The following is a 16416-nucleotide window of genomic DNA, read 5'->3' on the forward strand; positions in this document are numbered from 1 at the left end:
TAAAGAAAAGTATTGTGCTTTTATTAGAAACAACGAGATTTTTAAAGAACGCGTCATGCGAAAAAAGGGTATTATGTCAATGCGATCAGCGTAGACCAGACTGCGAGATACCTAATGAGAAAACGAAACATTGCGTGATTTATAGCGGACAGCGCAGCTCCTGACCAGACTGCGCAATTGCACAGACTGGGCTTGAGCTACGCTAGCCGATTCGCCATAATACCCATTTTCGCATGACGCGGCTCTGAAAGTGTGATTTTAATGTGTCGGAAGAAAATTGCGTGTTAATCAAATATTATCATTCGATATATTTCGGTGGCGATTAAATAAACTCATAATAAGCTATGTGAAAACACGTATGATGTTATCTCCCGTAGCATAACTTTTATCTACGGACACTATTTTGTGGTTTGAAGATACGTTCATTTAATAATACACATTTCAAGTGAACAAATAAAACAAAAAGTAAACCTTTGTTTTCAATTTAATTATTTAAAAAAATATATAACTTTATTTCCAACTTATGATATACCCTCAATATTTTTTGAAGATATTTCTTCTCAACAATTATCGCATTGTGTATTTTACCATTTATAGTTGTTCGCTTGCGAACAACTAAGGTTAATATTACGTTTTGCAAGCCAGTTGTGTTAGGCACGATAAACCTGATAACTGCCGCATCCACGTCGAGAAAGAGTGCTATCATATATGTCAGAGGTTTCAATTCTTCCACTGTATTCATTCTCAAATGGACACATCATGTGCATATCGTTTTAAATGGACTATTTTTAACGAAGCTTATATAGAAAATATTCCATGAACAATTTTTGAATAATACGTTTAGCGGAAGGGAATATTTGTGAATGAATAAAATAGTCCACTAAATGCTGCATCTGAATCACGCGGTATATTTTGCGCAGCACAGGCCATTCAAAGTCTGAGGCTATTAATTGATAAGGGAAAATACAACTAATGCTGATCAACAAGTATAGAGGAATATCGAGAGTCCAATACACTTTCGCGCGTCTGTTGCGTAACCTCGTCGAAAGTGCTGCATAGTACAGCGGGGATAATTTGATATGTCTGGGAAACGTTCTTTTGTTCTGAACAGATAGCGGCGATCTCTCATGTATTCTCATTCGGATTTTTCATCAACTCCCTATATAATATGTATAAGAAACGTTTCTGATAGTCAGTCTGCCGTTAACTCATTTACTAGTATTTTGATTACGCCATTTCTCCAGGGACCTATACAAACAAAGGACCTATACAAACAAATTGATTAGCAACCTCGCGATATCCCGTTACAGCACGCAAAATAAACCGAGATTTGATAATCTCGATCGATTGGTCCCTGTGTAGCGATAATAAACCGGTGCGCGAGATTTGATTATCTCGATTGATTGGTCCCTGTGTAGCGATAATGCGGCTACACGATATCGATTGCGAGGGATTTCGCTTATTAAGCGGGTTACGTTTTTTCGGATTCAAATTATATTATGTTAAATAAACAAGTACCTATTCGTTCGATTGTTGCGTTGTTGATCTCAAAATCAATCATTATTTAGTCTAATTATTACGCAGTATGTCGAACGGGGACCCAATTATCGGACCCTTTGATGAATATTAATTGCCGGTTGTTTCGCCAGGGTTAAATTGCCGTTGTTTATTGCACGTATGTGCATGTACAAAAGACCGGTCTTTTAATAGAATTAAAATGTTACCATGTTTTGTTTTAAATAGCAACATAATCAAGACATGGTAAGTGCAAACAACTCAAAATGTATAACTGTTCTTTTAACCTCCGACGCAGCAAAGTTTCGCATGCCATTTTAATATTCACCAACAAAGTCGCTCAGAACCTGTGCAGCCAAACTGACCTTCATGTAGCTGAAGGAAAGCAGATTCATTCGATTGCGAGCGATTTCGCTCATTGATGGTGATAGTTGTTTCGCAATATTCGACTTTCGTTGTTTAATAAACAAATATATATTCGTTCAATTTTGCCTTGTTTGTCTTGTAAATAAATAATTAGTAATATTAACACGCAGTATGCAACACGGAACCCAATTACCGGATGTGTTGACGAGTAACAATACCATTTGTTTCACAGGGTTTCAATTGCCATTGTATATCGCACATATGTGCATGTAGCAAAGACCGGTCTTTTAATTAATTAAAAATGTTACTCTGCTGTGTGAAAAATATCAACATTATTAACGCCTGCCAATTGCTTACAATTTAAAATGTATAATTGTTCTTTATCATCCGAGACAATGAAGGTTCGCATGCCATTATATTATTCTGTTGGACTCCTTTTGAACATGATATCCATAGTAGTACTGAAAGTCTTTTCGTGATTTCGTGTTCAAGTATTGAACAAAAATCAACAGAATTTGAAGGCAAGGCAATTCATAAAAGTCGTTTATGTTTTATTTCTCAGTATAAATCAGTTAATCACTGAAACATACACATTAGTTCATGCATGATAGTTAATCTTGGTACTATTTAAGTTTAAGAGTATGTGTAACAATACATTCATGTTACTAAGTGTAATGAGCATTCAGTTAAAGAAAATATTTTAAAAACTCAATAGCATGTAAAAAAAATCACATGTTTGTAAAAGAATTGCACAAGTAACCATTTGCAATGTGAAATAGAACAACAAAAATTTGATAATAATACTAACAATTTTCTATTTATTATTTCAACAACAAAAGATTGAGATTCCTCCTGACATGGTAATGCAGAAGATTTATTCGAAGCCTGCAGCAATACAAAAAGCTTACTAAAATTAAATACCAAATTATCTTGTTTAAACAAGTTTGAAAATTTTATATTTATAATGAGTTTTGGGAACACATTTGTGATTAACATGATCAAAGATCTAACAGTCACTTTTGAGTTAAGCAGAGATATTCACTGCTGGAATGTGTTCATTTATGAAAAAATGCAACAGTTTAATTTAATCAATTGAATATTTAAAACTAATTCATACTGATTTTCTTTTGTCTTCGGCAAGTCTGAAGGTTTGTGAAGTTTGTTGTCGCCACTGCTTTATATAGTAGACATGAATATAGTAACATCATCTTAGTGCTGGGATGGTCAAGGTACGTCTCAGGAAAAGAAAGGAATCCAATTTCCCAGTTGAATCAGACAGTATCAGTATCCTTGGCATAGCTGTGAACACACATGTATGTCAGCACTATTTAAAGTCCACAATGTTTTTCAACCATGAAAAGTTCTTAATGTGGAAATGACCTGGGTTTGTACGCCCAAGTTTCGCTGGCGTCATGACATTTTCCTTTGCGGGGTCAAACTTTCCGTCTAAAGAGCAAGAGACCCTCTTGCTTCTTTTTAGCACACTGAAAATATTAAACAATATGAATTTAAACCAACAAGATTAATAAAGGGCTAGTATTGACTGAGCCTTTCCAAGAATGCTGCGACATATGTTGATCAAATTAATAGTGGTTATAAAATATAAAAAAATGACTAAAATTGTATTGTTTTTGAGCTTATACAAAATTATGATTTTTCAAATAATGCATATGAAATTTGCACCACACAATAGATTGAAATGCAACGTTTGAAAAGATACCATCATGATTATTATAGGGCTAGTATTGACTGAGCCTTTCTTAAAATGCTGCGACATATTTGATTAAATTGATAGTGATTACAAAATAAAAAAATGACTAAATTTGTATAATCTTTGAGCTAATACAAAATTATGATTTTGCAAATAATGCAAATTAAATTTGCACCACACAATGCATTGAAATGTAACGTTTGTAATGATACAAACATGATAACTATAGGGCTAGTATTGACTGAGCCTTTCAAAAAGAGCCACGACATATGTTGATCAAACTGAAATTGTAAAAAAAATAATAAAATGACTAAAATTGTATTGCTTTTGTGCTAATTCAAAATCATGAATTTGCAAATAATACAAATAAAATTAGCATCACACAATGCGTTGAAATGTAATGTTTGTAAAGATACCCATAAGATTAATATAGGGCTAGTATTGACTGAGCCTTTCGAAAAGAGCCACGACATATGTTGATCAAACTGATAGTGATTACAAAATAAAAAAATGACTAAAATTGTATAATCTTTGAGCTCATACAAAATTATGCCTTTGCAAATAATGCAAATTAAATTTGCATCACACAATGCATTGAAATGCAACGTTTGTAAAGATACCAACATGATATATATAGGGCAAGTATTGACTGAGCCTTTCAAAAAGAGCCACGACATATGTTGATGAAACTGATCGTGGTAAAAAAATCAAAAAATGACTTAAATTGTATTGCTTTTGTGCTCATTCAAAATCATGAATTTGCAAATAATACAAATAAAATTAGCATCACACAATGCGTTGAAATGTAATGTTTGTAAAGATACCCATAAGATTAATATACGGCTAGTATTGACTGAGCCTTTCGAAAAGAGCCACGACATATGTTGATCAAACTGATAGTGATTACAAAATAAAAAAATGACTAAAATTGTATAACCTTTGATCTAATACAAAATTATACCTTTGCAAATAATGCAAATTAAATTTGACTACACAATGCATTGAAATGTAACGTTTGTAAAGATACCAACATGATATATATAGGGCAAGTATTGACTGAGCCTTCCAAAAAGAGCCACGACATATGTTGATGAAACTGATCGTGGTAAAAAAATAAAAAAATGACTTAAATTGTATTGCTTTTGTGCTCATTCAATATCTTAAATTTGAAAATAATACAAATAAAATTAGCATCACACAATGCGTTGAAATGTAACGTTTGTAAGAATACCAACATTAATAGTATAGAGCTTTATTTGACCAAGCCTTTTGAAAAAAGCCACGACACACGTTTCTCGGATTATGGATGTGTAAACAATGATACGCATGATTTGGTGAAAATACCCACCGTTGTTTTATAAGTAAATACAAAGCATAGTCGAAAACAAATGAAACAATAAGATGTATCAAACTCAACAAACCTTTGCAATGAATACTTCTGTGTTGGCAACACTTGGTTAATTTGTTATCTTATTCTGCCTCGATTGCTTTGTCACGGTCTCGCTTTGTCAAAATGGCGGCTGTGAAAATTTGCCTTGTCGCGCGAAGTCTTGTTGGGTCGCAAGTCTCGTTTCCCTTTTGCGTAACAACGCGTTAGCTTGTTCTTCGGTTCAGTGAGTTTCTCATCCCTTTGTTTGTATAGGTCCCTGATTTCTCTTAAGTATTTATGATTGTATTAACGTTTTAAAAAGCAGTTTAGTTAAGTGTGCGGCTTTAATAATTTATATTATAGAAAAGAACATAATACATCATTACAAATATAGAATTTCCCGCTATAATTGCGATCTGCTTATCGGAGTTTTCTAATCACTAGACCACGTGACTATGTGGAGGAGCGATAAATGCACAGCCTGTGCATTTGCGTAGTCTGGTCAGAGGTGATGCTGTGCGCTATAAAATCACTTGAGGTTTTATGGTCTCATTATGTATCTCCTGACCAGACTGAGAGATGCACAGGCTGGGTGGGCTAAAGCTATGATGGTCGTATATGGCATAAGACCAATTGTCGCATGACGCGGGTCTTTAAAAATCTAATTGCGAGTTGTAAATGGCACATTTTAGCACAATGCATTTCGATATCAAATTGAATTCCAAAAAAACAAACAAATACAGCAAACTGGCAAATAAGAGTAGACTAGTCAGGCGTTCACGAACGATTTTCCTCTTTACGCGACATTATACTATTTCGGTAGTGCTTGTATTTCTCATCTTGAAAGCAAAACTATGTTTATCGATAGTTTATTATGTCTTCCCCCGGCGATTTAGTTACCGAATACAGACCCTGAAATTCTGCGAGATGGATTGTTACGCGTAATTATAACTGGGACACAATGTGTGCCTATTTGTCGTTTGAACATGCAGTCCGGAATTCCGTACATTGAACAGTGTAACATTCTTTACGCTGTGCACAGACGCAGTGATGCAGCTAAATTTCAGCGGATTTCTCTCGAAACAGCCTATAAATTATCTGTATGTATTCATTCGTGACTGCTGTTGTTATTTAGAGGTCATTTAAGGTGAAAAACTAGGTAAAACAGCTATGCCGAAAAAGCGCATGAGTGTTCTATACCGATGTTAAGGTCAGAGACTGGTTGATACCGTTTGAACTACTAGGCTAACAAGTAATGCATCAACAACGCTGTCTTAATGACTACCTAATGCGTGAGTAAAAAGTACTGCTCGCAGATTTATTATTTATTTTCATCAATTATCTTTTGCATGTTTTGCATTGTATATGGCGTCAAAAAAAGTTTTGTTAAGGGAAATTATATTCTTAGTGTGATAGGTATTCGATATTCGAACAATATTCATTTAAAATAATGGTGATTGCAAATTTTATATTATATTAACTGGTTTTCATTTTACCATGTTCATCATATTTTTAATGCTTTCAGATCGTCAAAAAAGAGACATGTTGTTATTTTGTCTAAGTTATCTCTATGACATAAATATGATGATAAACAGTGCACACACATCTCGAAATGTGCGTTAAGACACACTCTTTATAAATTTGAATGGGTTGTGTTTATTTCAAACTTGCGATTAAAAAAGCTATAGCATAATTTTGAAAAATGAAATGCGTCTAAGATATTCAATAGCTAACAGCTTTAGTGCCTTCAGCGCTTTGATTATAGGGCGTTAAACAAAAGTTTGTAAAGGGAATTTCCATCATGAAATTATATGCGTAGTTTAATAAGTATTCGATATTCCAACGATATTAATGAAATAGTAATTGCAAATATTTGTGTCTTGTTCTGATAAAACTGGGCATAATGCATGTGCGCAAAGTGTCGTCCCAGATTAGCCGCACAGGCTAATCAGGGACGACACTTTCCGCCTAAACTTGAATTTCGGTACGGAGGGACTTCCTTGAAACTAAAACTACCGTAAAAGCGGAAAGTGTCGTCCCTGATTAGCCTGTGCGGACAGCACAGTCTAATCTGGGACGACACTTTACGCAATGCTTTAAGTCCAGTTTTCTCTGAACAAGACACAATTGTATTTATATTAACTGGTTCTCATTATACAATTGTAAATATATTTTCTATGCTTTCAGAAAGTCTAAAATGCTTGTTGTTTATTTGTCGAAGTTATCTTTATGACATTAATGGAATGCGAAATATTGCACACACATATCGACATGTGCGTTTAGACACACTCTCTATTTATTTGAATAGGTTATGTTAGTTTTTATACTTGCGATTTAAAAAGCGATAAATTACTTTTAAAAATGAGGTTGCGTCTTAGTTTAGGCAATAGCAAACAACTGTAGCACCTTCAGCGCTTTGATTTTTGACTCTTTTTAAAGCTCAAATAGTGTAATGATCCCAATCGAGTGCTTTGCAAACTAACCTGTGTTTTTTCGATTCCTTTGTTGATTTGTGGCTTAATTTTATTTATCAGCGTTGGCTGTCACTAAATGTGGACGCCATTTTGTTCAGTTAAAGCTGCGCGATTCCTTTCTTTTCAGAGATGAAAAATCGGCCACTTGACCGATATGATCATATTGCCCGCAAGATATGAAGAGCAACCCGCTCGCGACGTCAATTTGTTACGATTCATAGTAACGAAATGCAATATACCTATTTACAGCATTCATAAAAAAGATAATTATCGTTTTTATCTATTTAATTACTAAACATATTTTATGAATTATCCCAACTGATTTAGCGCTTCACATTTACGATAAGGTTATTATTATGATAATACAAAATAAAAGTCAACGATATTATTAATGATATAATTGTCATTTTTATTTGTATGAACGAGTGATTGTAATTGGCGCTAATTTGCGTAACTGTTGTATTGACGTCGTGACGTCATTTCCTGCTCTCCGACGTCAATAAACAAACGTTTTGTTGAGAAATATAAAGAAAATGTTTCCTTTACATAAAAAAGAACTTTGAACATGCATATTAGTAAGGATTCGTTTTTGTTCTATTATCTCTACTAGAAACGACATGAGAATTATATTCAGGCAAATAAACAGTAGCAAATTTATGTTTAACATTTTTTCATTTATTTGTATTCAATTATTAAATCACGCCATGCCAGATCATTTAATGACTAACTTCAGATAAGTTTGCTGCAAAATTTACTTATTGTGACATGCTTGAGGGTTTCAATGTTTATTGCAGATCCAGATGGAGGGTTTTAACCAGCTACATGATGACCCGGGGAAGGTCGATGCGAACTCCATCAAATCACACTCCGCGGAGAACAAGCTTAGTTTCCGCACCAGAGACGACCTGAAACATCTCTTACAGTCAAACAAATTCCACATTTTTTTGGTTACCATCGTGATCATAGACTGCTTTCTCGTTGTCTCAGAGCTTCTCCTCGACTTGAATGTCTTCACGAAGGAGGCACACCACACAGTTGCACCACATGTTCTTCACTACTGCAGTATTGGAATTCTCGGTTTTTTTCTTATAGAGACAATTGTCCGAATCTGTGTATTTCGGTGTGAGTTTTTTAAGCACAAGTTTGAGGTGTTTGACGCTGCGGTCGTGGTGGTGTCGTTCGTACTTGAAGTTGTGTTCAGAAACAGCCTCGGGCCGGAAAGCGCTGTAGGTCTTCTCGTAGTGCTCAGGCTGTGGCGAGTGGCACGCATAATAAACGGTGAGCAAACATTTAGTTGTGATGGAGTCATTACACACCAACCCCGCAAACAAAGTTTGAAAACAGCAATATTGGAGTCATTGTGTTGGTCGAATGGTCCGTCGGAATAGATTGATAAGCAAACTACTTCCACAAGCCATTAACTTAAAACTTCAAATATTTTATCGCCATGAAATGCAGATGTTTAACACACATTGGGCCCAAGTGAGCCACGCATTCATTATATAACATAAATAACATACGAAAAAGCTGGGCCGTATGTCTACAATCGGCCGATTGCCAATATAATGGCCCGAGAGCCTTTAGCCCGTTTGCCGTTTATGGCTTCATCGCCTTGGGCCGATTATTGACGTCCAACCCAGATCTGCCGTATGTTTTCGTTTTTATTGCATATCATCCTATTTTTTCCTTCTCTAAACTTTATAACCGAAGCAGCTTCCCGCCGTACTTTAATTTTCATTCAACAGATTACGAATATGACATATCTCGTAAGACGAAACATACTTGTTTAAGCAAGACTATCTGGATTTTCGAACGTGGGTCTTTTATTTAACAGTAAAATATATTTTTTCTACGACATCGACAGAGAGGATAATCACGTGATAGTTAAGATGGCGTTGTCCCTGCCGGGACATATCTTTTTCGCCGTTTAATACCCTTTATTACTACGTGTATTATTATTGGCGTCGCACTGGAGTGCGGCGACTATATATGTAATGCATTTTTTTCGCTTATGGGAGGAGAAGTTATTTTACGAATCAATGTATATATTTTTGTTTTAAGAAAATCTTGCATAGTGGTGATTTTTTTATGTAAATTAGTGTAAATACGTACTGCATTTGTGCCTATTACATTTATCACAACATTTATTGCCAATAATTCAAAGCTAATTGTTTTAATTAATAACTGATCTACAACTGATCACAGGGGAAAGATCATAGGGACTGGCAAATACGCGAAACTTTCTGGTTTTGTATATAAACAAATGATGTTTTGTATAAAAACAAAACATAATGAAAATATACTTATTTTGTGGTTTTTCTAATTTGCTTATTTAGTGGAGAATCAATGTAGTACGATTTTGACGACCTATCGCGCAAGCAAGTTTATTGGAAGGCGTAGTGGTACGAAAACGTACGATGTATTAGTTTATTAATATACATATAATAACGATCGCTATACACAACTTAACCAAATAGCAGTACATACGTGAACGTCAGCCGGAATAGCTCAGTTGAGAGAGCGTTAGACTGAAGTTGTTTACGCAACAGTCATCTAACGGCCCCCGGTTCAATCCCGGGTTCCGGCACGAACGGAACAGTTCGGCGGCTGACAATTTTTTCAGTCAGGTTAATAAATATAATAAAGCTTTATTTTATGTAGACATTTTAAAATCCATTTTACTACAATTGGACATTTTTATTAAAATTAACGGATGCAACGTGGTGACAACGTTAATTAAAATTTCTTACATCACTTAAATATCTTATAAAAAATACACGTGTTTTTATATTAACAAATAAATGCAAACAACACATCTATTATCCATGTTTTTTATGGTTGTCTATTATAGGCCCTAAGTACTATCCCTACCACATATAGAGCGCAAAGCGCGACACGTTTTATTGATTGTAACAATGAGTTGCGATAAAGGAAGCAGCCGCTTATCAAGGAGGAGCTGTGTCCCAGCAACCCGTTTCCCTAGAGTCAAGCACTCCTCGGAGTTTTTTTAAGAACCACATATAGAGCGCAAAGCGCGACACGTATTACTATCCAAGTGGTATGGGCCCTTTAGCATTATCCGACCATTACGTCCATAGTTATCTTCCTTAGAATTTGAGAAATTTTGAAATCCTTGTTCGAAGTCCAAAATTTTCATCCGATTGTTCCCAAACTTGCACAGTTTTTTTATCAATGAGGACCCAACCTAAACTCTATATGAGCAATATCGGACCATAAGTCCAGAATTATGCCTCTTTGAATTCAAAAAAAGTAAAAAACTGTTTGGTTAGGTGATTATGTCAACATTTTTTATCAGATTCTTTCCAAACTTACAGTGTCTTCATATCAATGAACATTTTTACCTCATTCAAAATGAGAAACATCGGGACAATAAGTCCAGAATTTTTTTCTATTAAATTTGAAAAATAAATAATTTCCACTTGTTTAAAAGATTTCACAACTTTCGTCTGAATCTTTCCAAACTTGTTAAGTGTTTTTATATCAGTATTTCTCGAATCCTATTGAAAATGATGAATATCGGAGCAATAAATCTATTATGATCTTTTACTGAATTTCAAAATATTGTGAAATGCAGCTTCTTTATGCAATTTACAGTTTTCATTCATTTTTTCAAACTTTTACAGTGTTTTCATATCAATGAATTTTCAACCCCTATCGTAAATGAGCAACGTAAGAATAAGTTCAGAATCATCTCCCCTTGAAGTTGAGAAAAATATGAAATTACGCTTACAAGATGAAGCAGATTTTTTAAAACCTACACAGGTCTGTTCCATTAATGAAAACTGCACACGGATGCCAGTAAAAAAGGAAACCCGTGTAAATAAAATGAACTATGAAATATTTGGGGGTTACAACACATAATCATAGATAATGGTTATTTGGGGGTTAACTTCATTGAGTGCCTTTTACACTGAATTTCCCGACGCCCTTTGATGCTTTGCATCAATACTTATCTTGTTTATTAATTTTAATGACGATCACTTTCCAGCCTTATCAGCAAGAAAGTAATGAGCGCTGATTTCGTATTAATATTCGTTCAAAACTCGATTTTACTCGCAACGAAATTTCTTAGCGGGATCACAAAGTTACAGCTCCCGCTAAGAAAATTCGTAGCTAGGTAAGTTTGCTATCATTAACTTTCTATTGTTATTTATGTGTTAAATCAAGTATTATTTATCACTTTGAATTCTCGACATATAAAATATCTAATCATGCCATCATTTTCATAAAATTAGAGAAAAACTTTATTCAGGAGATACTTCACCAGTGTGGTTCAAATAATATTAATGCTGTCACCAGAATGTAATTTAAAAAAACGCTTACATAACCGACGTAATTAAATTTATGTCTGCACCTAAGTTTCTGTTCTCATGTGACTCATTACTGTATATGGGACAGCCAAACTATTGCATTATCATGCATGTATGTAGATAGGAGTGCTATATTCAATCGTTGTACAATCCCGCTGAAAAGCAATATATATTAAATTAGTTTTCCCAATTACACAGTTCAATCTACTATTTAAATATAATATAGAGTTTATAATAGCATAATTTCATCTAATTTATTCATATAATATATTTGAAAATTCCATACTGTTGAATGAAATCTACTGTACCAAGAAAAAAAGCATTCCGCTTCGAATTGTGAGTCATCGAGATTATGCTGTCTTTTTCCTGGAGGTGTCCGATATAACCCAGGGTTATATTAAAAATCATGTTCTGCAATATTATAAATATTTCTAAATTATTTCTAAACGAAATTGGGCGAATGGGCAAATGAAAATCCGCAGTTTGTGTGAAATAGTTCGCAATCAATAGCAGTAAAACACGTTACACAATCATGACTGCTAATACAACTGCTAGAAAACGATCGAATCCAAAACATATTGCGGTTTGTGTGCTGGTCATAGGTAAATAGAAACTTGAATACGAATAAAATAATACGCTCTGACCAGTCATTCCATTTTGTAAATCGACGTTTTTTATCAAGGAGGTGAGCATTCGATACAAACTTTACCAAAAATAGCGGAATTAAAAAATGAGTTAAGATTAACAGACGGAAGAACTAAACATCGATGTTCTTATCGTATTTTCATTGTTATGAGCGTTTGATTAAGGTTCATGGGGGGGGGGGGGGATAAAATTCATTAAAACTTCGCTTTGGTTTTTCTTCATTCAACGTGGTTCAATATGGGCAAACTATATATCATTTTAAAGCTAATGACGGATAGAATAATATAAACACATTTTTGACATTCAATATTTGTGTGCTTTATTCATATTTTGGTTTAAAACCAATACATTTTTACACTAATTTACAAAATCTCAATCTAAAGTTAGGAAGAATATGCACTACCTTAAGTTGAATAAACACAAAGCTATATACATATACAAGGTCAAGTTAGCAACATTTCACAGAAAATTATTGTCATAAAACAACAAATGAGTTTTTATTCAACTGGCTTTTTTGGATAAATTTCCTAAACAAAGTTCTAAAAATAACTAAAACGTAACTACTATTTAAAAATCCAGGTATGGTGGATAATAAAAGTCACACTTTTATTTCAAAGGCTTAACAATTTTGTTATTTACCTCTCAACCAAATTGCAAATTTTAAACCATCTCAAATTGAAATAGATTGTAGACGACATATAAAATTGTAAAGGAATATAAAGAAATTGGCAAACCGATTGATTTTATATTTCGATTCCTTCTACCCATTTTGAAAGCGTGGCCATCGCTGTGCTCCGTAGAAAAACGTGCAAAACAAATCGGTCGAAACCACGTGCAGTGGTGAGAAAACCGGGTATGTGTATACACATACCTGAGAAAACACATACTTAATTTGACAGTTGGGTGGCAACCAGTAGCCAATTGTATAAATCTGGATATCTCTTATCCAGCGGATAACTTTTGGCTATCTTCAATTTTATGATAGGATAACCAAAAGTTATCCGCTTGATAAGAGTTATCCAGATTTATACAATTGGCCGCAGTAAAACAACTATTAACATTAATCAGCAAGAGATCGCACTACATAACAAAAATGACCACGTAGAGATATCATCACTTACCCTATCTCAAATATTGTCCAGCTGAAAATTGTCACCCACACGTCTTTCTTAGTTTATTTGTATTGTTTTTCTGGAGCCGAAGTGCATCTCACAGAATATCCATCCAACTTCCGTTGTTTTCACTTTCGTTTTTAAAAACTCCGTTTAAAAGAATTATTTCTACTTTTATATTGTTAAAGCGATGTATTATTATATATTATCAATAGAATCGTATACCGTGATGAATTGAACGGAGTTACGTATCGATCTTTCTGTCAGCCTCTAAGCGTACTATTTAATGCGCAATAATATAATACATGTGATTCGACAACAATTGTAAACATTGGTGAAATGCTTCTTACATAGTTATTCTTTTGAGTGTTTATGAGGTCTGATAGTGCAGTTTGCAAACATCAACGGAAAGATTACAATCCAATGCATTTGTCATCGTCAACCGTTTGGAATGTCAATTAGGCGATAAGTGAGTTTTTAGCATGTTTCTATTTTATTAATTTAAAAATGGCTGCCCCCATGGTGATGAAATGACATGTGTTCGAGTTTTGATATTTCTAGATATGTAAACTTTTTTTACTATTTAAGCGTAACTTGCCCTCGTCAATGTCGATATTATTCACTAGTTATATAATTTTCCGCCGAAATACGTGGAATAAACATGATTCAGATTTTTGAAAATAATGTATATTTTAGTGTTAAAATCGCTTTGTATTTTGATTGATTTTGTGGATGGTATGATACGTTGATGTACAATATTGGTAGCAGTTTGAAGAAAAAACATCCTTTAAAGCATATATGTATACATTTTCAATGTGGTACTCTTCCTTTAGTCAAATTTGAGTTCAATGCTAGGGGTCCAACATTTTTCAAAATGAAGCCTCTACATGAACCTTAAATTTGTCATTGGGATAAAAGTAACGCTTATTTAATTTAGTTTGATGATTCATTCTAAATATCATATGCTGTCATCGATCGTATCAAAAGTTTTAATTGTATTCGTTGTTGGTTTACATTTTTCCAATTATGTGGATTTACTTGTTATTGTTTTAAAAAGTTTCGTTGATATGTTGCTTAATTTTAATTGCAGGCATGTATAGAAGTTTGTCATTGAAAGCTTTTAGTTTGATATATGTAACAATTGGAACTAAATAGCTCCAGAAAAAGAATACAATTCAAGAAAGAAAAAGGGAACCCACAACCGCACTCGAACCACTGACCCTTGGTGTAAAAGTCAAACACTTAAACCACTCGGTTATCCGTCCTTATACAGACTTAAATCTATTTTATTCATTTCATGGGAAATCCTCGTAGTTTCACAAAATATAACGATAACAACAGAACTCTCAAAATTATTCAATCGTTTCGCGTTTGTAACGCTTTATAATTTTCAGGGTTTTAAATCGTCAAAAGATGCATACTATGAATATTTTAGAGCATGGTAATTTTTCAGTATTACTGTTTCCTCGCAAATATCATAGCTACAATGAACATTTGCAAATCTGACACATTGTTTTCAATTTTGTCAATTAACCAAAACGTGAAAACGTCCCTGTAACAACCCTGCGTTATGTTCTCTTCTGTAATGCTCATATTCTTAGAAATCTTTCCAATGAAGTAAGGTGGCCCATTATTGCTGCTTCCAGGAGTAGTGATGTCAGTGAAGATCCATGCGGAGAATAAATTGAAGCGTGAACGACGCCTGAGAGAAGCGAGTGAAGAGGAACTCATGAAATACCGCGAGTACTGCACGGCCCAGGAGAGAGAGATTGAGAAGCTACGAGAGCTGCTGATAAAACACGGCATCACCGATATCATGCCTATGGAAATACCTCGACCCGTCAGTCTGATGAACGTGGAGGTGGAAGAAAATCCTGTCAATGAGAAAACATGAACAGATGGTTGTCATAAACATGCATATGAAAAAATGACAGAATGATGTTTTGGACCGTGTTCTGTGAAAAGGGGTTTAAGGCATGTGCGTAAAGTGTCGTCCCAGATTAGCCTGTGCAGTGCACAGAGGCAAATCAGAGATCACACTTTCCACTTTAATTGTATTTAATTATAAAGTCTCTTCTTAGCAAAAATCCTGTCTAGGCGGAATGTGTCGTCGCTGATTAGCCTGTGAGGACTGCACACGCTTATCTAGTACGACACTTCACGCATATGCATTAAACCCCTTTTCACAGAGCACGTCCCAGTTATACGCATTCAGAACAGACTTTGGTGCGGTGTATGCCCAAGGCAAAGAGAAAAGTGTTCTGTAACATGCATGGACAGTTTGAATTGCAATTTCAAAATTATTATGTGGAATTGTTACATTGTAAACTCTTAGGAGTATATTGTCAGAAAAATAGTATGTGTAACATGTATTAGTGACAAAGGTTGCAATAAAGCATAAACAATGCTGTAATTAAAATTTGTGTTGTACAGTTCATGAGTAAGATAGTGATCTCGATATTGATCTTTAACATTGCATTTTAATTTCGCTAATGCTGTGAAACCATATTTACGGCCGTTTATCACGGGCGCCACCTCTTTTTTGAGATGCATTACTAAATGAGCCAATGCTACTTTTGAGGTGGCGCTCTTTTTTATTAATAAATCTTCGCTGAAGCGTACTACATTACCCGACTTTAAACAATAATGCAATACATGCTGAAAAAAACATATAAAACCTAATCACCCTGTAAACATTGTCCATGAAATTTCAAAACATCCTGTCCTGAGCGTCACCTCAGATGTTGCATTGGCTCATTTATTAATGCATCTCGAAAAAGATTTGGCGCTCGTGATTAACGGCCGTGTAATTATTCATAGGGTATTCATTTTCGTTTATTTCGTGGGTAGACTGATCCACGAATTTAAGATACCAACCTATAATTATGTCCAA

The 16416-nt window shown here is 34.4% G+C and overlaps 1 protein-coding gene across 1 annotated transcript in view; it reads left to right on the top strand.

Moving 5' to 3' along the window:
- Positions 1-15952, top strand: part of LOC127835064 (voltage-gated hydrogen channel 1-like) — a 20039-nt gene extending 4087 nt beyond the window's left edge. Inside the window, exons 3-4 of the mRNA XM_052361339.1 lie at positions 8230-8713; positions 15170-15952. Of these exons, the coding sequence (XP_052217299.1) occupies positions 8230-8713; positions 15170-15417 (732 nt within the window). The 3' untranslated portion in view covers positions 15418-15952. The remainder of the gene's footprint in view (positions 1-8229; positions 8714-15169) is intronic.
- The last annotated feature ends 464 nt before the right edge of the window (positions 15953-16416 follow it).

Source organism: Dreissena polymorpha, chromosome 1 (genome assembly GCF_020536995.1).
Source record: "Dreissena polymorpha isolate Duluth1 chromosome 1, UMN_Dpol_1.0, whole genome shotgun sequence".
Classification (NCBI taxonomy): Eukaryota; Metazoa; Mollusca; class Bivalvia; order Myida; family Dreissenidae; genus Dreissena; species Dreissena polymorpha.